The sequence below is a fragment of the Pseudopodoces humilis genome, chromosome 7 (genome assembly GCF_049639895.1).
Source record: "Pseudopodoces humilis isolate 2021_Gansu_Grassland_sample_001 chromosome 7, ASM4963989v1, whole genome shotgun sequence".
Lineage (NCBI taxonomy): Eukaryota > Metazoa > Chordata > Aves > Passeriformes > Paridae > Pseudopodoces > Pseudopodoces humilis.
Genome location: NC_142206.1, coordinates 10,587,044 through 10,608,414, shown reverse-complemented (window position 1 = coordinate 10,608,414; position 21,371 = coordinate 10,587,044). Strand labels below are relative to the sequence as shown.

The window sequence follows — 21,371 nt, the reverse complement described above, 5'->3', positions numbered from 1 at the left end:
ACATGCCATACTCAGAAATTAGTAATGGAGATTTCAACATCTATGCTCTTTTGACAATAAAAAAAATAATTCATGGAGCTGGCAAGGATCACACTAAGGAGGGGAGTGGTTACCTTTCCCCAACAGCTGAATTAATATTCTCAGTACTGTTCAAATCAAAACCAAGGTCCTCACCATGGTGGAAAATTTCCATACAAACTGTTCCTTAGGAGTTACACACATTACAAAATAGCTCATTATCAGAACACAAAAAATCAGTCAAATATGAAAATAATAGTCAAATTCCCATCACTAGAAGCAAGGTTTCCTTGAAAATTAAATTATTTTATGAAAACACGGCCTTCATCCCAACTTCCATACAGTTCTTGGGAAGAAATGCTGGCTCTGACCCACACTGGAGTCAGTACAAGATCCTTTGTTTCCAAGACAAACAGCAGTAGGAAGACTGGGTGATACTAGTTTACCACTACAGCTTCATATCTGCATCAGAAAGAGACAATTCTTAAAAACGTCCTGTCAACACACGAAAAAAATAAATACCTCCCTTTTTGTGTTTGAGAACAGATACAGACACAAAGTGATCCAGAAAAATATTAAAGCCCGAGCACCAACCCACAGGCGAACCACAGTAACTTCCTCACATATTTATAGGAGGTGCTGTGATGTTAGTTAAGCCTAAGTACCTTTCTGTTGCTCCAAATTCTTGTCCTGGGTGTCGCATAACTTCCCCAGACATAGGAAGATGAAAGTCTGGTGTATCCACCCACAGGTTCTCCAATTCTCTTCCTTTCAGTTTTGCTATATTCATACGTATATAATGTAGCATAGACAACTATGCACTTTGGGTTTTATCATTTTACAACTGCAAATGGTATGAATCTTTTTACAAGAGGTAACATTCAGCACTTACAAAGGCACCCACAACAGTAAGAATAATCAATAGTACCTAGGAGGGCAGGTACCAACCTCCCATGATCTGCAAGATGCCACATGTTATACTCTAAAATCATGCCCTAAACAAGAAGCAAATAAAAAAAAAGGGAAAATATCTGTTTTTCTATAAACAAACAATATCAACAGAGATAGCCCTACTCAGGTTTATTCACCTAGGTCCTCTTTTCAGAACTGTGTAGGAGAGGAAACTGGCCTTGATTTATTGCCCTTCACCCAGTTATCAAGAACTATGACAACATTTTCTGGGGTTTGAAAAACCCAAATACTGCAATGCTCTCCAAATGTTCTTGGTCCCAGAGCCTGAGCTCCATACAAGTACATCCTCTCTTACCCACAGTATTTTCTGCATCCAGCTGGAACTAATCATCAGAATTACAGTACAAAAATATGGAGGCTGGGGGGAAAAAAGCCCTGAAACAGATTTTATGCAGAGGACAAGCTATAGAATAGTCTGTAATAGATTATATAAAAGCCAGCCAACTCTTATCTGGAGCAAAGGAAGACAGGAATACTCCCCTCAGCAGAAAAACCCAGACAGGATGATGATGGGAGGAAAGGTTCTCACCTAAGTGATTTTTCATGGAGCCAGTGGGGACCTTGTCATGTCATTTTTGGCACTGGGATGAGACTGATAAGCATGGATGGTCCCACATTGTTCTGCAGTACTAAACTTCACTTGACAAGGCTTATTAGCACTGGCTTGGAGCCTGACAGACCCAAGCTGTCTCTAATGCTCAGTTTGGGCCAATTTGACTGGTCTCTCCAACACTGTGAACAAGGCAGAGAGGCTGGATCTGGCTCTGCAGAGAGCTCCCTCAGATTTGGCATCACCAGCTTGGGACTGAGCCACATGGAAGTGAAGACACTTCTTTTCCCCATGTCCTTTAATGGATTTGGGACTACACAGATTTGGTCCAGCTTTCTAAGCTGATACACCTGGCTGGGAGTGAGCTGATTCATCACAGCACAGCTCCTGTGCCTGCTCAAGGCATTGGGACTCTACAAAGAGAAAAGAGGACAGTAGAAGGTTTTCTTCCCTCTGAGATTTGCAATGAGCAAAGTTAAATCTCCATTTATTGGTGCTTGCTTTTTTTTTTTTTTTAATCCCCCCAGATCACCTCATCTGTGGTGCTCACCTTTCAGTATGGATATGGACACTTCTAACTGAAAGATGGATTTGAAAGAAGACTGGACATTACCTAAGTATCTAGGTGGCCTTAGATACTCTCTGAGCCAGGGTCACCAGACACAAACACCAGTTACCACACTCTGCAGGACCCTGTAAGCTGTATTAATAGAGTACTCTGAAAGGCAAAGGATGAAGACTGCCGTACCTAAAACAAGCACTATACCACGTTTGTCCTGCACCTGACAAAGGGCTGTCTCCCTAAGCACTGCAAGTAACTGCATGAACACCACCCCTATGAAGATTCCTATGTTCTGCCTTAGAAGAATCATGGAATGATTTAAGTTGGAAGGATCCTTAAAGATCATCTAGTTTCACCTTCCACTAGACCAGGTTGCTCTAAGCCCCATCCAACCTGGCCTTGAACACTTCCAGGGATAGAGCAGCCACAGCTTTTCTGGGCAACCACAGTATTTTTATAGTCAGATGACAAAGAGCTCTGTAAGCATGTGCACTTGATAAAAAGCCCTAGGCGTAATTCTCATTTTCCTCACATGAGGAAAGCTTCTGGGTATGCCCAGCTGTGACTGCAGGTCTTAGGAGTGGGGGGGACTGTCCCACTCACCACTACCTCCTGAATGAGTAATATCAGTGGAGTAATGTCAGAGGAGGCAGCACAGACCAAATGCGTCCTTCCAGCCCTGTCCAGCATTCCTGACCCAGCACATGCCCCCTGCATGCCTCTGGTTATAACCTGATCCGGCTTCCATAAGCAACCTGCTACATGCATCCCACTATCCAATAGAGCAACACTCTCTTCATTGGCAATAACGACTTGAAGTGACTTTTTTAGCTGCAATGTCCCGCAATTGGTTACAGACTCCAGTCCTGAATGAAATTCACTTCTTACAACACACTTGTGGAACATTAAATTATAGTAATTGTCAAAATTTTCTCATTATTTACACTCCAGACAGCTGCTGTGGCTACAGCAAGAACAGCAACCACCTTCTTCAAAGCAGCAAAAAGGAGCAATGATAAATCTTTCTGATGGCTTGCTTTTTACAGAGCGCTTGCTCCACGGTTTCAACAAGATTGGCAACTTCCAAGAAACAACAAAAAGCCAAAGGGGAAGAGCAGAGCAGAATGTGGGTTTTGACTTAAGATGTCAAGCTCTCCTTAAATCTTTATTTTATTTTACTACATGAGTGGCTGTGCTCATGTTGAAGTCATGAAAGTAGGAGCAGTCAGGAACACTCATAAAAATACAAGAAACATTAAAATAGCTTCACACAGAGAACAGACATCCAAGTGTCCCAAAGCAAGCATTTGCAATGCCAAAAGGAATCAGAATTTATGTTGTAAAATGACTTTTCATCAAGATACAGAAGGAAGTAACCTTGTTTGAAGTATCATAAATTTTAAATACCCTAAAAACCAGTTTTTTATTATTTGTGTTCTTAATAAAATTCTGCTATACCTTTAGCAATACTGAAAGCAAATACAATCTTGAGGTGTTTTATGCCTTTCATTTTCCTGGACTGATTTTTGGTTCTCCAGGTTTGAATATTAAACACAAGCAAGATACACACCGATTTCTTATTTGTCAACAAATTGCATCTTGAATTTTATGATTTTTTTTCTTTTCATTCATATTGCTCATTTACTTTGTTTCATTTCAAAAGATACAGGAACTCAATCATACTTTCAAATATCTAATTCTTTATTTCTATGTATTTCTGTTCAATTATGTGATATTTCAGAAATTTACAGTTGCAATGTAAAAATTAATCTCAATTGTAAATATAATGTGATAAATTATAAGGCCTGATTCAACTACTGTGGAGTACAATGGGGCAAGAACTGTAATATTAATGTTATGAAGATTATACTTTTAGTTCACTACTGTGAAAAATTAATTAAAATTGTTATTAAAAGTCTCAGACATTGAAGTCCCAGCCTTTCACTCAGCCATGCACACAAACAACAGACCACTTTACTACTTACCATTTGAGATCTATTTTTTGGGCAGCCATTGATGTCTTCAATCTTTTCATTTGCTGAAAAGCAAAAAAAAATGTGATAAAGCAGAAAACCTAAACCAAAGGCATCTATTTTTTACAATGATTTCCTGAGCACCTGCTCACCCGCTCAGTAAAGGAGTTTTGGATTGTAGCTGTCCAAGCCAAGTGAATGTGTGAAACACTGAGAGCCACAAAAAGCAAAAAAGCAGCTGGAGTTCTCTACTGGGTCATGCCTCCAGAGACAGCTGGGGCAGAAGCCAACTGCTCTAACAACCTCTTGTACTGTGACGGGGAATTCCTTTAAACTACAAGAAAGATGTGAGCTCTAGAAGCTGAATTACTGCTGGGTGGAAAAGTGAGCACTACACATGAAGAGATGTTAGCATGGCAGTTGGTTTGCTTGGAGAGTGAATACACGTTTTAAATCCACATGGGAAATTTATGATAACTAATAATATTTTTTTTTTTCCTTTTTTAAAGCACAAATCATTAAATAACTTTTCAAGACTCTTGACCATGGCTTACATGCTACTCCAACCTGCAGAAGAACACAGTTTCCACCTTTAAGGTTAGAGGTGAAACAGTGAAATCCCCAAGGTGTTTGCCTTACATTCTTGAGTTTGCTCAGTTTCACCTTGCAGCCTTGGATGCTGAAATGACTTTGTGTTTGAGTCTGAAGAACCAGTTACAACCGAAGTTCAGTTTCACAGTTTTTTCACTGTAATAAAGGCAAGCACTCACATCCCATTTGATTCATCCATTAAAAGCTGTATTTTCTAGCAGTCCCATGTATTCTGAGGACACCAGTCAGAACTCCATCCCACTTCATTTCCTTGGTTAAGAGGATCACATTTGGCACAATATTTGAGTAGCAGTCATAGCCATGAGAAACAAAGCAGTGACACAACTTCACTCTTGCCTGATAGGACCCCTTTTACATATCCATGTCACAGCACACCTTTATCCCACAGCAATGCAATGAAAAATTGATGCTAATCTGAAAAAGACTGCAGCTAAATCCACAGTGCGCTCCCCAGAGTGGTCCATCAGCCCCTACACGTGAAGAGCACACACTGCTTCCAGGAACACCATCTCAGCTTTGGTCATACAGAAACAAAGTTGCATTCATTAAAGCCCATTTCCCAAGTCCTGTGCACCCATCCTGTAATATTTACCATCTCTCACTTAAGTACCATGAAATATCTCCATCAACTAAATTTATAACACTTTTAAAAATTGATAGTTGTATTCCTATAAATTGGCACCATTCACAATTACTTGAAAGGAGAGTAATGAAATTGTATACAAGCTGTCTCTTGTTTGGGACATGTGTACAGAGACACCTTTAAGAACCTAGGTCAGACCCAGTGTATCTGCATTCATGGATTTAAACGCAGCTACTATGTTTATATGGCATTGCTAAGGCATTCTTTTACATTCTTTTACAGGCTCATAAATTTTGAGCTGAAATGAACCAGAATGATATGAATACATTTTAACTGCCTCGCAAATAGTTGCTTTTACACATAGCACACCATAACATAAAAGACCCTCTCCTGCACTGCCTATCAAAGCTTTCTTACTATGTAGTTAGGAAAAAAAGGATGGATTTTGCAGGCTATAGATAAAGCTGCTTCTAGATGTGAAAGCCCTCCTCATCTTTGTGACAATGATATGCAGCTGCCTAAAAGCCATGCACAGAAGATACAAATTACTTTTCTTCATTATTAATGTGGAGGATTAAACTAGAATGTTTAAATATAACCTTTCTTTCACATGAAAAAGGTGATTTGAAAAAGAAATACTTCCCCTCCTACCCCAACTTTTGAAACCTTGCAGACCTTATCTTAAATATTAGCCAAAAGGTAGTTATAAAAATTACGAAAAACCCCAAACCTGCAAAGGTGATCAAAGCAATAATTGGTTAGGTATTTTAGAACGAGTAATTTGAATTTCATATAAGTTTTCACAAGTCAATACTCAAAGAGATACATTTAAATATTTGGTAGAAGGAACCACGTCCACATTTTGATGGTGGTATTCTTGCACACATGCTCTCATGCAGAAGTTTCCTACAACTGTGTTAAGGCAGGGTAGCTAGACAGGCATGAAAGGAATCAACATGTAACTGCTCCCAAGTTTCCAAAAACCTTTCCTATTAAAGGAAATGGATATAGGAAGGAGCATTGTTCATAGTGAATACCTGTCGACACATAATCATAAATTAATTCATGGCCTGTTTTTACACCTCTGTAACTGCACGGCAGGTCTAAAATGCTACTGAGATATAATGTTGCTCTACAGCAGAGACACAAAATCTTATTTTAACATATCCCAGTAGAATCACTGGAAGATGCTTCACAGTGTCATTCCAGAACAGTGCTTGTAGATCCCTACCTTAAACCCAGAACTAGCTCCCTTACAGCATCTCAAACACATGTAATAAATATGCATGCACTGATGTCCTGTTCCTTCATTGCAGGCTTCTTAATTTGCATCTTAAATCTGTCAGTTTGCTCCTAACAATGGTTGTCCTAATTCCCATTAGCAGGCTTTCCCATTCCATCCATCTCCATTGGCCCATACATGTGTTTTGTGGCATCCCCAGCACTAGATGGATGAGCCTTTGAAGGAACTAATGAAGGATCCAGGCCCAAGGGAAGAGGGACAATATGCAGCACTACATGAAAATTTTTCAGACCTTTCAATATCTATGAGCATTAATGCACTAATTTAAGAGAACTAAAGGCTTTGGATAAAATTGCACTTGAGATTTATTCTAATGGTAAGTGATTTTCCTCATCTGAAAGCTCATTATGAAAGATTTCTTTTTCTGCCACACAAATATTAAACCCCTTCTCCTTTCCCAGCTGTATATATGGATCTCCCAAATCCAACTGGAAGGCAGGAGGTTCAACACAGGAGGCAATATCACTGTGAATTATATTTAGACCAGTACTGAAGAGGTATTAGAAATAGTGAGGGCTAACTGCATCCTACCAGAAAAAAAGTATCTCATGAGCTGTTTTTTAACATTCAGCCATGTGGAATAATATTGCTATGTATTACTGCATCAACATCCAATATTTTTCCACTATAAGACAAGGCTTTTTCAAATTAATTAGCAAAACCTCTGAAGGAAAATGATCTATATAATTCTATGCAGTTTGATGGATTTCCCCTCATGCACTCTGTGTTAGTGTAGAAGATTAAAAAAAGGGATTGCCTGAGCGAGCTGGTGGATACTTGGCAATGAACACAGAAAGCCACTCACCTACAACTTGGATTATTTCAGCTAGCAGGACTCCATCAGTCACATCTTGCTGTAGATCCTTTATCAACCTTTTGTGACCAGATTTTGCTAGATAGTGATTAGCCCAATCAGTATAAATCTGTTAGGAGACAGACAAAAAAAAAAATAAACTGTTACTCATAACACAACCTGAAAAATGAGAATTCTTTGTACCCCCCAGTATCCAAAAGGTTGATTTCGGAATTTCAGATCACTGCTTTTTTTTTTCCCCTCTTTGAAACAAGTCAACAGCATTAAAATTCAAGGCCTTGTGCAGATCAAGATTTCAGCTTACTCTAGTATGGATTTTTCTATTCAGCAACCTGACATCAAAGCTCAGGGCAGATGACAGCAAGCTCCTGAACATGTTACAGCTTGAATGGACCATCAGGAAGTCAGCAGAATATTCTACAGCAGCAGTGTGTGCACAAGAGATTTCAATTTCCACACAAGTTTTTTTTTTTTGCATTTTCCTTTTGACGTTTTTTTCTTCATAGCTGTTATCGAGAAAGTTTTAAAGGTTCTTTTCCCAAAAACACTTCTGGTGGATATTAGTCATACAGCAGTTTAATCATGAGGAAACTCCTTTACTGTATTACCAGAGTAACCTTTAAAGGTCCTAAATAGCCACCAATTCTAATAAATTCCATCTCACAGGTTAAACAGGCCTATTAAATAATTTTTAATCTGTTATGCAAACTTCCAGCTGTTGGAATTTATTTCAAAATGTATTACCTGAAAACTAAGCACACAAAGCAGTCAAAATGTCTCCCTAATTTGCACTAAGTGTAAGAACTGAACCTGCTGGGATGGATAGTGTCTTAGCTCATGTGACTTGTACAGAAGGCATTAACCTGAGACCTGGGAGGCGGGGTACTGAAAGGATGGAAATTAGGATGCTACTGGGATCATTCCATAATAGCTCATGTCCCTGGTCCATGTTCACAATTGGACCCCTGCCCTCAATTATCCCTGTATATTGTTAAATTTGCCACACCCCTGGTCTTTGGAGCTTGCCCCCAGAATGTGTGGTTTCTACGGTTTGTATTTTGTCATCATTAAAGTATTTTGGGTAACTCCATCATTCCTGTCCCTCCATTTTGCCATGCTTGCCCAGCCAGACCAGACTCAGAGTCACAGCGAGCCGACTGTGCCAATTAAGGTCTGCTTCATCATATGCCAGCACAACTTATTCAAGATTGCCAGAAAACTTCTAAAAACTTTTCATGCTAGATTATCCAAAAGAAGCTAAATTACTTCATTAGGAATTTCTGCTTATGAATTAAATAACAGTATTCTTTACATAGGACAATATTCCAAATAAAGATTTTGTTAAATTACCTATTATGCTCCAAAGAAACAGGGTAAAAACAATTAAATATCAGGATTTTACCTTTTAAATATCTAAATATTAATGTTCACTCCTACTCTGAAGAATGTCTAGAATATTGGAAACACATTCATCCCAATCCAGTCTATCAGTAAGCAGATGTAGATTCAGTGTGCTTCCTGGAACATGAGCTATGCCAACCCTCACAGACCCTACAAACCCCTGTGGGGATGACAAATGCCTCAATATCAGTGTGTGAATTATTGACCCTGAGGGAACAACAGCATTCAGACCCCAAAAACACAGGGAAAGCCCCCCCTGTGCACTGCCCAGGAAATACTGTTTTCCCTCACAGCCACAGATAGATAGAACGAAAAGAGCACCAGGAGAGGGGTGGCTTTCCAAGCTGAACAACTCCAGCTTTAGGAGAGGTGCTGCAGCGCCCTGATCATCTTCATGAACCTCCTTTGCACTTCAGTAGCTCCACATCCTTCTTATCCTGCGGGCCCCAGTGGTGAGCAGTGCAGATCCTCTAAATCACTGACCCACAGATACTCATTTCAGAACCATCTCAAGCCTTGGATTTCCAGTGCCGTGATGATGTTCTCCTCCACGGGAATCAAGAGCCAGCTGCCAAGTCTAGGGAGCAAGTGTTTACCGCAAGACATAGGAATCTGGATGTAATACAAGGATTATGGATGCTGAATGCAAGAAAGCAGTCAGGGAGCACAGTGTCTGTGTGAAACTAAGTCACACAAGGTTCTCACTCTGGCCTGAGAAATCATAAGGAGGAATCCAAACAGTCCTTGGAGAAGAAAAACAACATTTGCAGGTGTTTTTTGGATACCTGTTGTTCACTTGGAAGAAACAGTCAAAGGGTGTAGTTGTCCAATTGTCCAATGATGGTGATGTGTTGGTTTAATGACCAATGTGAGTTTTTACCTCTTGGACCTTCTCAGACCTGTCTATAAATGGAGATCAGGAATAATAAAACTTGCTCTCCTGTACAACCACAAGAGAGTCTGTGTCGTTACTTTCGCCATTCCCAATATAATGCGACACAAGGATTGTAATTTCACACTCCTCTTGCACTTGCTGATTCAATGTTAAAATGATAAAATGAAGAACAGAGGTTTTGACTAGAGTTTTTGTTATAAAGTCTTCATTTCTGTTGTTGTTTTTTTTAAACCTGTAAAACACAACTGGTCACAGCCATGAAAAAATCACTTAATATCTGAAAGATATGCCCCTATTTTCCACCATTTATCCTTTACTTTCCCCTTCAGAGCAGCAGGATGTGCACTTCCTATGCCAACAGCGTCATGGGCTTAAACAGAAAAGCACACTGGAACACCTTTGTGGAAATAAAACCCCCACAACTGAATAACATCTCCATGAAATAAAGGCTGAGCACACATGAGTGATTTCCCCAGATGACCAAGAAAAGAAAAGGGACAAAAACCCCACACTGCACAAACCAGACATTGTGTTCCTTAGCTCCTTTTACAAGAAAACATTTTCCATAACAGGGAAATATTTTAAAGCATTCAAAGACTTCAAGGAACTAGGATTGACTTAACCTACTTTTCTGCCACATGGTTTTAGCTTTCTTATTGAGGAGTGAAGACGTATGAGTAAAACATTTACCTTGCAAGTGCAAGGGTCCACACCCCCCACGCCATCCCTGCAATTCAGATGACAAGGAACTTATCAAATACAATAACCATGTTTCCTTTAATGGGAGGGCTGTAATGAATGTCCTAATTTATCACTGAAGGACTTTCAGAAAATATAAGATTATAGTTTGATGCATCGGTTCCATCCTGGATCATTTCCATGATGCAGATCATCATGCAGTCAGACAAATTCTTGGATCAGTCCTAGACCTAAAACAGGAGCAGACCCCTCCTGGCAGAGCCTGAAATCACAGCAACAGCAAGACCTTGAGAGCTAGTTAGGATTGATTTTTAAGTCAAATAACAGCATGAGAATGCATGGCTGGTATTGCAAAACTGCTCTCCTGTACCTGCTTCCTACTGCCCTAATTCCTGTTGCACCCAGGAACACCAGATCTTATATTCATACCATGGAAATAAACAGACTGCATCAAAGAAATCCCTGAAGTCCCTTAAATCCTCCTGGAAAAGGATACAACTTGAAAAACCCCAAATACTAGCTGCCTGATTCACTGCCTATGATAACACATAATGAAATCCCCTCTGATGGCAAATTATTCTTGTAAACCACACTTCAGGTGCTGAAGTCAGCCTCCTACAAGCAGAGCTTTTATGCTTATTATGAAATGAATATCAGTATGGAGGAAATATTTGTTTCTGGGGTATTTAAGTGTGTGGAATATCATTTCATTCCACTACTTGATTAGGAGAGAATTTAACAGGAAAATACAGATATAATAAACCTGTGCTTCTCTTAAAAATGTTATCACACAACATTATTTTGCAATATACTTAACATGCAAATTATTTTTTTTTAACTGCCTGGGCTATATATTTACAAGCTCTGAAGCATTCTTAGGGATACAGTATTACCCAGACTTATTGTAGTAGCTCCTCATGGTCACCACTGATTTTTATGGCATATATTAAAGCTAATCATTGAAACTTTCCAGGATGTTTTGGAAACCTGTTTGTTTCAAGTCTTTGTAATGTACGACACAAACAGATTTCTAATGTTTCTTTTCCTTTTCCACAAAAACAAGTGGAAAAAAAAAATATTGCACAATGGCTGCTATTTCCAGACACATGAAATACATTTCAAAGCACACAGTGTTTTCAAATGTTCAAAACCAGGCAAATAATTGGAAAAACAATAATAAAAGAACTAAGAAAACACTGCTGAGAAACCTTCCATTTTCCTCTCTCTGCACATCAATTATGAGTGTTCCTCAGGTATTTTCAGCAAATGGGTATGAAGTCACGTGCTTGAATATTCATGTGAAAATGACCTTTGTTGAACTGTTGTCTAATTAAAAATATAAAAATCTTGTGATATGAAATATTCAACCCACTACAACCCAATACTGCCTTACTATAAATACCAGTATTGACTTTTAAAACTTTTTCGTTTTTTCACACAGTATGAAAATCACTGGAGCCAGCTTCCTTACTTTTGTTCCAAAAATCAAGTGAACATGGTGATTTGGGCACTATCACCATAAGCAGGTCTTTGTGTCCAAGTCAGGTTAATGTTTAACTCAGGTCTAAGTCACAGCTTTTGTTAAAGGTGGACTCAGCTGTGTGGTAGTTTTTTTTTTCTCTCTGTAGTGTATGATCTTAGGAATCCAGTTATCTGGGAACAAATTAAAAACGTATGTGAAACATTTTCTTCTCTCTTTTTCTCTCCCCCTTTGATCCAGCAGATTTGAATTAAGAGCACTACAGTTAAGTATCAATTTTGGAAATATTCAGTACATTATGAGTCATAGCTAAAGCACTAAAAAGCAGTGAAAAAACCAGCGAGGTTTGGGGAAAAAAAGAATCCAAATTCTAAAGATTTTGTAATGTCTGTAAAGAAAATGGCCTGAACACTGTCTTCCATCAGTAAGATTGAAGAATTTTGAAATTTAATGGAGTTTCTCCCCATTGCTGTTTCCTTAGCCTCACATCTGCTTCTTTAAAGTACATTTCAGATGAGAGAGGAATCTTGCTTTCCAGCCAGGAAACCCCTGAAATTCCCTGGCACTCCAAACCTTCTGCAACATTTCTGGCTGTGCTAACAGAGCACATCCACCACAGCCCAGCACACCTGAGCCTGCCCTGCACCTGAACACTGAATCAGTATAGAAGGTGCCTTTTGCAGAACTGGTTGTCTGTTCAATCCCACACAGCCACCCCCAAGCACTTGAAGAAGGCTGTGGGGCAGAAGTGATCAGTAAAACCAGGATACATTGCATGAATAAAGTCATGGGAGCAACGAATCCAGGAATATCCTTTAGAGACAGTGTGTTTGTGGGGCTGCAATTAGGTTAGCATGTAAAGTATTTTAATGTACTCCAGGGTCTTGTTTAAATGGAAACTACCTGATGTTTTTGCCTCTGAGTCAGTATTCTGAAATACACTCATGAAAAGGAAAGGATTCACATGAAACTACTTGAAAAGAATGTCTCTCTTCTATGCAAGTAGAAAATATGCCTGAATCTCTTCCTTGTTACTCATTTTCACACACACAAGAATCTAATTATAATCAATGCCGAAGTAAATTTTCAAATCTTTCTTCCCTTCCCCTGCCGTGTCAGTTCTGAACTAATCAGACTCCAATTGTTTTCTCCCAATAATTATAATGAATCAGGCTCTCACAAATTTGGTAAGAGCTGAAGAATATCTTTTTGACATCATGTAGCATAATTAGAGCAGAGCAAGGCTTTTTTCATGATTGAATAGCAGGGTTAGTCACATCAATGACCTCCCATTCCAGAACAGCTACCACAATGCAGTGCCTGTGCTGCTGCTAACCCAACCACACTGACTGCTGAAGTTCACAGGGAAAACAAAAACCACCCCAAAACCTAAAAATAGCCACAACACACTGAGATGATCCGAAGCAGAATGCCTGCAGTCCTTACAACACTGTGGGGTTTTGAAAAAGCCCATGAGATACTCACTGCTGCCCAGTTGTCACGGGGCTTGCACATGCGGAGTCACGAAATCCCGATTTTTGATTGGTAACACTAATTGCAGTCTCATGCTGATCCATGCTACAGACCAACACAATGATCTCATTAACAGACAGCACACTGCAAAACCCAGAGCTAAATAACTAAAGCCAAAGGTTTAGCTGAAAACCTCATCCCTCTGAAGCATCTCTGGGCTCCAAGAGAGCACAGGAAGGATAATGGCTATTTTGAAAGCAGAGAGATTATGACCCTGACAATATTTTGCTGAGTTACTGGCAAAAGGACAACAAGGAAGCACATGGTAAAAAAAAATTTAAAAAAAAATAAAACATAATCAAGTTTGTCACAGATCTTTTTTCAAAGCATTTAATAGCATTTGTCACAAACCATTTTCAAAATATTTATTACAATTTATGGCCTTAGTTGCTCTTACATGCTTCTCAAATCCTGTAGAAGTCTCTATCTGTACATCTGTATCAAGACACAAATCCCACTAAAAGGGCAGTGCCAACTTCTCCTGGATAAATGAAGCTTTACATTGCTATCCAAAAAGACTGTTCATGTTTTTTCCCCTAGTATAAGTTCTTGCAAAACAAAACAAAAGAAAATAAAATGCTTAAAAAACAGGACACAGGATGGATAACGTGAGACCATTTCTCTGTGATAATTTAAAGGTGTTAGTAGGCTTTGAGCAAAGAGTTATGTCTGCTCCTTTTCTGTAAAGATACAGCTGAGGGTGAGAGGACAGCAGGACTCAAAGCGAACATACATTGTCCTAAGTAGTGCCCGTGAGTCCCTTGTGACCCCCAGCTCAGAAGGATACATGAGGCAAGCAGTGAATCACTTCTCCTCTCTGCTCCAAGACACTGGAAACATCCAGAAAGCCAGGATGGAGGCTGGAGCTTTGTTTACTCAATCCTACCAAGCACCTTGGCACCAAAGTGAGCTAATAAAGGGAGGAAACCACCAGGAACTCCAGGTCTGAGGTGGTGATGGGCTGAATTGCAGGTGGATTCCTTCCAGCAGGCAGGTGAGACAGCAAAATTACCTTCCTGGAATGTCACTGTATGGAGAACAGGCCAGGTTGGATGGGGCTTTCAGCAACCTGGTCTAGTGGACCTGGTCTAGTGACCCTGCCCATGGCAGGGGGTTGGATTGAGATAATCTTTAAGGTCCCTTCCAACCCAAATTGCACTCTGGTTCTATGATTTGCAATCACCTAAAAATAGCTGTCACATACATATGGACATACACCTACTAATTAGTATCTACTATGATGCCAGTACTCACATAAAGTGCTGGCACTTTTGAGTTATCATCAACTACTGAGAATTGAGCTATAACCATCTGCAATTCCCACTTGGTTCCCACATTACTGGGGAAACAGAGGTAACTCGGCTTCTCTTTTTTCATTTCTTAAGGCAACTCAACTAAATTATTTATTCTACTCAGATGTGCAAGTGTTTGTTGCAACTGCTTTGAATTATTACCCAGTTGTTGGGGGATATTCTTTTGAATATTACATTTTACTGGACATTTGTGTACATTAATTAGCCTTTGGAAGTTAAATTAGAGAAATGGGTAATTTAAACCACTGGGACTACTTATTTATCTCTGTTTAAAGCCTTATTCCCAACTGAGGAGGGCTTTTTCATGCATATGACTACTATTCAAAAGCAATAGGCTGACTCACAACACACAGAGCCAAGCATATGTGTCAATTTTAGTAGGCTTTTGACCGTTCCAGGAATAGAGCCTTGGACTGTCCACACTTCAGAGCAGGCACTGAGTGTGTTTAGAGCAAATCTTTAGTACATACTAAACAAGCATCATGCTTTCAATTGCCCAGCCAGTACCTTTCCTATTTTCACCATACTGAATATTTTACTACATTTAATATAAAAGAGGAGCAAAGAGAGAATTCCTTTCTTTCCCCCCAGTTATAAAGTTTCTGAACCCTGTTACTGACAGGTGTTGCCTACACAGAGGGTTTGATATTTCTCACCAGAGCAGCATTTTCCTCTGGAGCAGCCTCCAAGGTGAAGCAAGGACAGTGATTGTGCTGGCACCCAGCACGCTGAGCTCTCAATGCTCCCATTATCCACGTTTACCATATACAAATCCCTGTCAAACTGGAGCCACACACACTACGCCAAGCAGGTGGCCACTCTCTTATTCCCCCATGCAAAAAAACCCATGAAGTCCTGAATAAAATGAGATTGCATTCACACCTGCACCGATTCCTTCCTGTATCCCAAAGTGAAACAGAGTTTAGTTTGCTGAGCTGATTTGCAAAGTCCATTCCAAGTCACATTTGGCCATAGTGAAACAACTGAATTGATCTCACAGCAACAAATTATAATCTACCTCAGACAACAAAAGCAGCAAATGCACTATTTTTTTCAGTGCTTTCTAAAAAGTTGTCTGAAGTGCACAGCAAGTTATTTTCAAGTATCACAGTTCTCATATCCAAAATATACCCATTTACATCTACTACCACCCACAAACAGCGACAGAAAAGGGCTTATCTGGAAAGGTGATACATATCTATTCCCAAGAGAAACCACAGAAAATCCTAAGAAGCTGCAGAAGAAAGCGAAAAAACAAAACAAAACAACACTTCTAAGGCTGAAGTTAGTTACTGTTCAACAGCACCACTGCCATGATCGAGGAGCCAAGAGCTGCTTACTGTTTTGTAACGGTCACAGGAAAATTTACTTCTCCCACGAACAGAGACCTGGAAGGTCATACTACTTATAGGCATATTTAATGTGAATATATTCTGCTTGAGTCCAGCATGCTCTTCCTTCTCAAGGGGTCCACAGTTAAATGATATTATATATATATATATATATATGTATGCTGGCACACAAAACTGGGGTTGTTAATTTTAGCTGCAGAAGCACATGCACAGTGCTCAGATTTCTGACACAGTCACACCTTACAAATCCCACCCCTCCTGCAGCTCTTCCCTTATGCCCCCACTGCTCCTTTCTCTTACAACTATGTCTAACACACAGTTGCAATGTTTGGCATCAATTTCAAACAGGATCAGTATATTTTACCATATCAAAGCTATTTACAGCAAGAATAAAGTTCAGCAGGTCTTTTGTGTTGGACACTTGTAGGCATTAAAAGAATGAAGAAATTGTTGGGGTTTTGATTGTTTTGTTTTGTTGTTGTTTTGGGTTGTTTGGGGTTTTTTACACAGAGGCTTTCTACCTATTATAGAGACAACCCCCTTCATGTAAATGCTCCTAACATTTATGGAAATTAATGCTCTGAAAGGAAGCCCAAGATTTTGCATGACAAAAAACTCCAGGTACACCCCTTTTTAGAACTTAGAAGCATTCACAATACTTGAAGGTTTTATCTACCACAAATGCAATCTAAAAAGCATCAGGCTGAGTTCGACCTGGAATGGACATACACAGCTTGGTGCAGCAAGGGCTGCCTGCCCTCTGGCAAGACCCCACCATGTGCAAGTCAGCCCTAATTCCATGGTCTGACCACTGTTGCTGGCATTCCTTAAAAACACAGAAAATTGGCACTTGTAAGATGCTTGGCTGGAATTCTTTATATTAAAAAAAATAACACAGCCGATGTTGCCAAGGTGAGAAGCAATGGCTGCTTCACCTCCTCTCTTGCCAAGCTGAAGAATAGATGTCTGACATTTCCACTGCTGATTTTCAAAAGGCACACTCCTGCCAGAGTCAGATCCATGCGGCTCTTTTAACTGCTCCATGAAAAGCAAACAGCCTAGGAGCCACAGTGTCTCCACATTAGCTCTCCCCCCAGCAAAGCCCCCTCACCGTGGCAGAGGTGGGTGTTTGTTTTGGGGAGGTGAGGGATGAGAGGGGCTTTGATGGAGTTTGAGGTGAACATGATATACTGTGACATGAAGTAGCTGTTTTACCCACAGCTCAGAGGGCTGAGGCTCTGATGCGATCAGGACTGTGCTGTAGCAACAGCTCTGCTAATGCAGACAGGCACCAGGCTGAATGTGAGAAGGGGGGAATTTTGCACGTGTTCCCCCAAAAACCCTGACCACTGAAGATGGGAGAAGGATCTAACTCCAGGCTGCTACTGCTGCTGTAAGCACCCAGAACTCAATGTGGTCAGTTCCCAAAACTCCATGTAGTCTTGGCACACTTGGCTCGTGACAGGAAAGAAGTCTTCTAAACTTTTCTAATAAAGACAGACTCATTTTATCTATTTGGAAAAGGTATGGGAGACTGTTCCAAACAGCTGCTGTAATTTCATTGGTATTTTTCACCTGGGGTCACAAATCTGTGTGTTTGCACTATCATCTCCTCTGGCAGAAAGCCATGGCCGCAGGAGGGATCAGAACAGATGAACTATTACTGCTGGATTGGACTCTGAGAAACAAAGGGCAAAGAAAAGATTCCAAGAGATAATAATCTGAAGAGGGCTGGAAATGGAACCTGATTTGCCATGTAGCATTTAAGAACAAACTCACTCCTCTACTTCATTTTCTCTTGATTGCTTAGAGGATTAGTTTGTCAAAACATCTCTCACAGATGTGAAGCAACTCCAAGTAAAAGTAAAATTGGTTTCTAAGGCACATGATACTAAACTCTTTCAAATCCTAGCAGTGTATGAAGATGAAAGTTATCTGATCCAAACACTGAGGCCAGGAAATATTGCAAAAGCTTTTCTTAATTTTTAACAAAATCATTTTGCTGTGGGGATTAGGGAATTACAGAAATTTGCCTTGGTCTTGCACCAAATCCTAGCCCTCTTTTAGCCAAGAAGGACCAGCCAACATTCCCTTTTGGGTCTGCTTAATGCCTGATGGACAAAAACGAGACTTCAAAACCAGAGTCTGGGTAGGCTCAGTCCATATCAACACTTCAGTCACCAGCCAAATATCCATGTCTCCTACAAAAAGAGTGTCTAATGCCACTCAAAAAAGAGTAAGTCATCTGCACTATGTTCCTCACCCTGTAAAATGTAATTTAGTTCAGTCCAAAAGTCCAAGGCTTTTCACGAGAGGCAATGCCTCTGGAGCTGCCAGAAGTTGGCAAGAGGCAGTGTTCTCTGACACTTGGAAAGACATAAAGCAACAGGCAACCAACCCATGGATGAAAAATCACTGCAGTTGAGTTAGGAAGGCAAACAACTTATTCATCACTTTATCTGCCAAGCAAGATCAATGCAAAATCTGGAGATGGAAGAAATGAAGAAAGGAGGAAACAAGACCCAAACTTGAGCAAAACTTAACCACATGATCACTTCAAGCATATCCTCAATTCTCAATTACCGAGTACACATTTAACTCTTCCGAACAGGAATGCTGAAGTACTGCACACTACTGAAGTTGGTAGTTAAAAAATTATATATTAATTCCATTATTTCTAAAGCTTATTGATGGTAAGAGTAGGAACAAGAAGGAACCAATTACCTTTCCAAAGACTTTTTTTATATTCTACCCATATTCCTACTTTTAACGCTATCTCCGGCTCCTGGGCACTGTCAGAAACAGGACAGTTAACAGACAGGCTAGACAAATCCTAGGTGTCAACTACTTTTGAAAAGTCTATTTTATTTTAAGCTGCATTTTTAAGATAGTGAAACATATTTTTGACAGCTGAGCATTAATCTGTGTGGCAAAGACTCCATCCCAAAGACACGAAAAAAGACTAAGAATCTCAGAAGGATGCAGCTTCTCCCATTAGAGCTACATTATCCCAAGAGCTCATCTTCCTCCTAGCCATGAAAAGAAACAATCAGTCTTTCAGAAAACTTCAGATAGTTTAAAAAAACCTAAACAAGTGCCAGATCTCCAGCATTTTTAAAATCCGGTCCTAACTTTTCAGTACAGAAAAAGGAAATATTTGCATATATTTCTATCAACATACAGATGAGGGGATGCAGCCCACACAGGTATCTGGCCCTAAATTTTTTGTTAATGAGATCTTGAGGTAAAATTCTTGCATTTGAATATACTAACAACCATCTATACATAGGTGGAAGCATTTTTGGTTTTCTTATGTCATTCACAGCCCAGAAATTCTGGGCCACACAGCCCAGAAATCAGGCTACAGAAAAAAGCTTCCGGCATACCTGGGATCACAAGGGGTTTGCCATATTTTACAGGAAATAAGGTCATCTTTATAAATTGTTCCTGCTAAGCACTTACAAGTTGTTTCTTTTTTTCCTTCCCCAAACAAAAAATAACATGCTGAATTAATTTCCACAAACATAACAAACCTAATTTAATGGTCTTGCAGTTGGCCATCTGTTTCACAGATACAAATCTAACTGAATCTTCCACTGACTGATAACTTTCTAAATTACATTAAATTGTCAGTGCTGACCCTGCTTCCAACTTAGCTCCTCCTGCTTCCATTTAGAAGGCTGGGAGTGCTTTCTGTATCATGATCTATATGCCAATTAGACAGATGAAAATTGGCAATAGTTAAAGCTACACATTTGGCACTAGATCAGATTTAAAGGGGCAAAGAAGGGCAGTGTCCCCAGCTATGATGCAGACTAAGGGAATATAGGAAAAAAGCTCTAGGAGTGCCGATGTTATAGAAAACAATTTAGTTCCCCTTTGTCGCTAGAGGACACAAAGTATTAGGCGAGAGTCCAATCTCAAACACCACACGCAACCAGTTTTCATCTGGCTAAAAAGCCTTTATTCAGGGCTTTTTCAACCCTTATATAGTTTTTCCAACCAGGTTAACCTGATTGGTAGAAGGAACAACACCCTCTTTGGTCCCATTGGTGGGACCAGAGAAAACACACCAAGGACATCTGTTCAATATTGTTTTGAGAAATATTATCTCTTTACAATAACACAATTCTGGAGAGAAACTGTTCCCAGGAACTGTTCCCCTGGGAACAGATGAGCCCCTGACAGGCCAAAACTCCTCGCAGGCTCAGAAATCCTGTCCACACCCCTTTTCCACGACAGTCTGTGTCACAAAGACATTTTCAATCAAATGTACTTGTATATTTATAAATAATTAAGAAATAACCCTCCTAATGGGAAGAAGCAAACCTCTGTACCTAAGTTTGGCTACTATATAAACAATTAGTAATTTTATCCCTAAAGGCCACTTACAGACAGGCTGGCAATGACCCCAGTTACCAATTCATTGTCTTTGGGATGAAAAATGATACAAGAGGAAAATTCTGCTTTTTCATTTCCCACTGACCTTATGTCTTGTTGTGGAAGGAGGGAGGGAGGATGCTACTTCCATCAGAGCCAGCTGGTGTGAGCACTGCTGCAGGCAGGATGCTCAAAGACTCAGTAAACCATTGGCATGATCTGTGATAGCAAATCCTATGCTCCTAATCAGAGAGGTCCACTAAAGTGACACCAGTCTGTGCTTTCATTGATCTGACAATTAAAATCAATGCTGTAGGGTTTTGCTAAAAATTCTGACATTTAACTTTTAACACCTCCTTCTACATTAAAAAAAAATAAAAATCCAGGAAAGTAAAACTTACAGCAGACCAGAATTAACAATTTAAAAGTCTATTTAATGGTTGATCAAGATGTGACAGTACAGGCACAATTCCCACAGGTACAGGAGATTTGGGCATCTCTGTCTGGGAGCCTCTTCACACAGCCATTAGCCACTTAAAGGCCTCCTGTACCTCCCTGAAAAAATCATCCAAGCAAAAGGAATAATTCTTGCACTGCTCCTGAAGCTTTCTTAGGAAATATATATACAGCACAGTCCTTTAATAGAATTGTCACGAGGCAGATCAACTGTAGGCTTCATCTATTTCCTGCAGAAAGAGTTTTAACATAAAGATACTTAATGGGAATTTCCAAGTCTTGAACAGCATGACCTACACCGGGCTAAAACTATTATCAGTTTCTTACGATTTTTCTTTATATATCCCTTTTTTAAAATGCAGACAGTTGAAATACTTCTATAATTATTAATAGTCCTTCAAGAATTATATGGCAGCAAGGAAGTTGATCAAAAGACCTGTAAGCTCTGGAAAACTCAGAAAGCACAAGGCAATGA

The 21,371-nt window shown here is 39.8% G+C and overlaps 1 protein-coding gene across 10 annotated transcripts in view; it reads right to left on the bottom strand.

Moving 5' to 3' along the window:
* NAV2 (neuron navigator 2) overlaps window positions 1-21,371 on the bottom strand; it is a 385,416-nt gene that overhangs the window by 142,906 nt on the left and 221,139 nt on the right. For 9 of the 10 annotated variants that reach the window (XM_088057228.1, XM_088057233.1, XM_088057230.1 and 6 more), the window contains 2 exons: window positions 7,379-7,496; window positions 4,088-4,140 (listed from right to left, as the gene is read on the bottom strand). In XM_088057228.1, the coding sequence (XP_087913354.1) occupies window positions 4,088-4,140; window positions 7,379-7,496 (171 nt within the window). Of the gene's footprint in view, window positions 1-4,087; window positions 4,141-7,378; window positions 7,497-16,048; window positions 16,165-21,371 lie in introns of those variants that run through there. The other variant, XM_088057231.1, reaches the window with a different exon arrangement.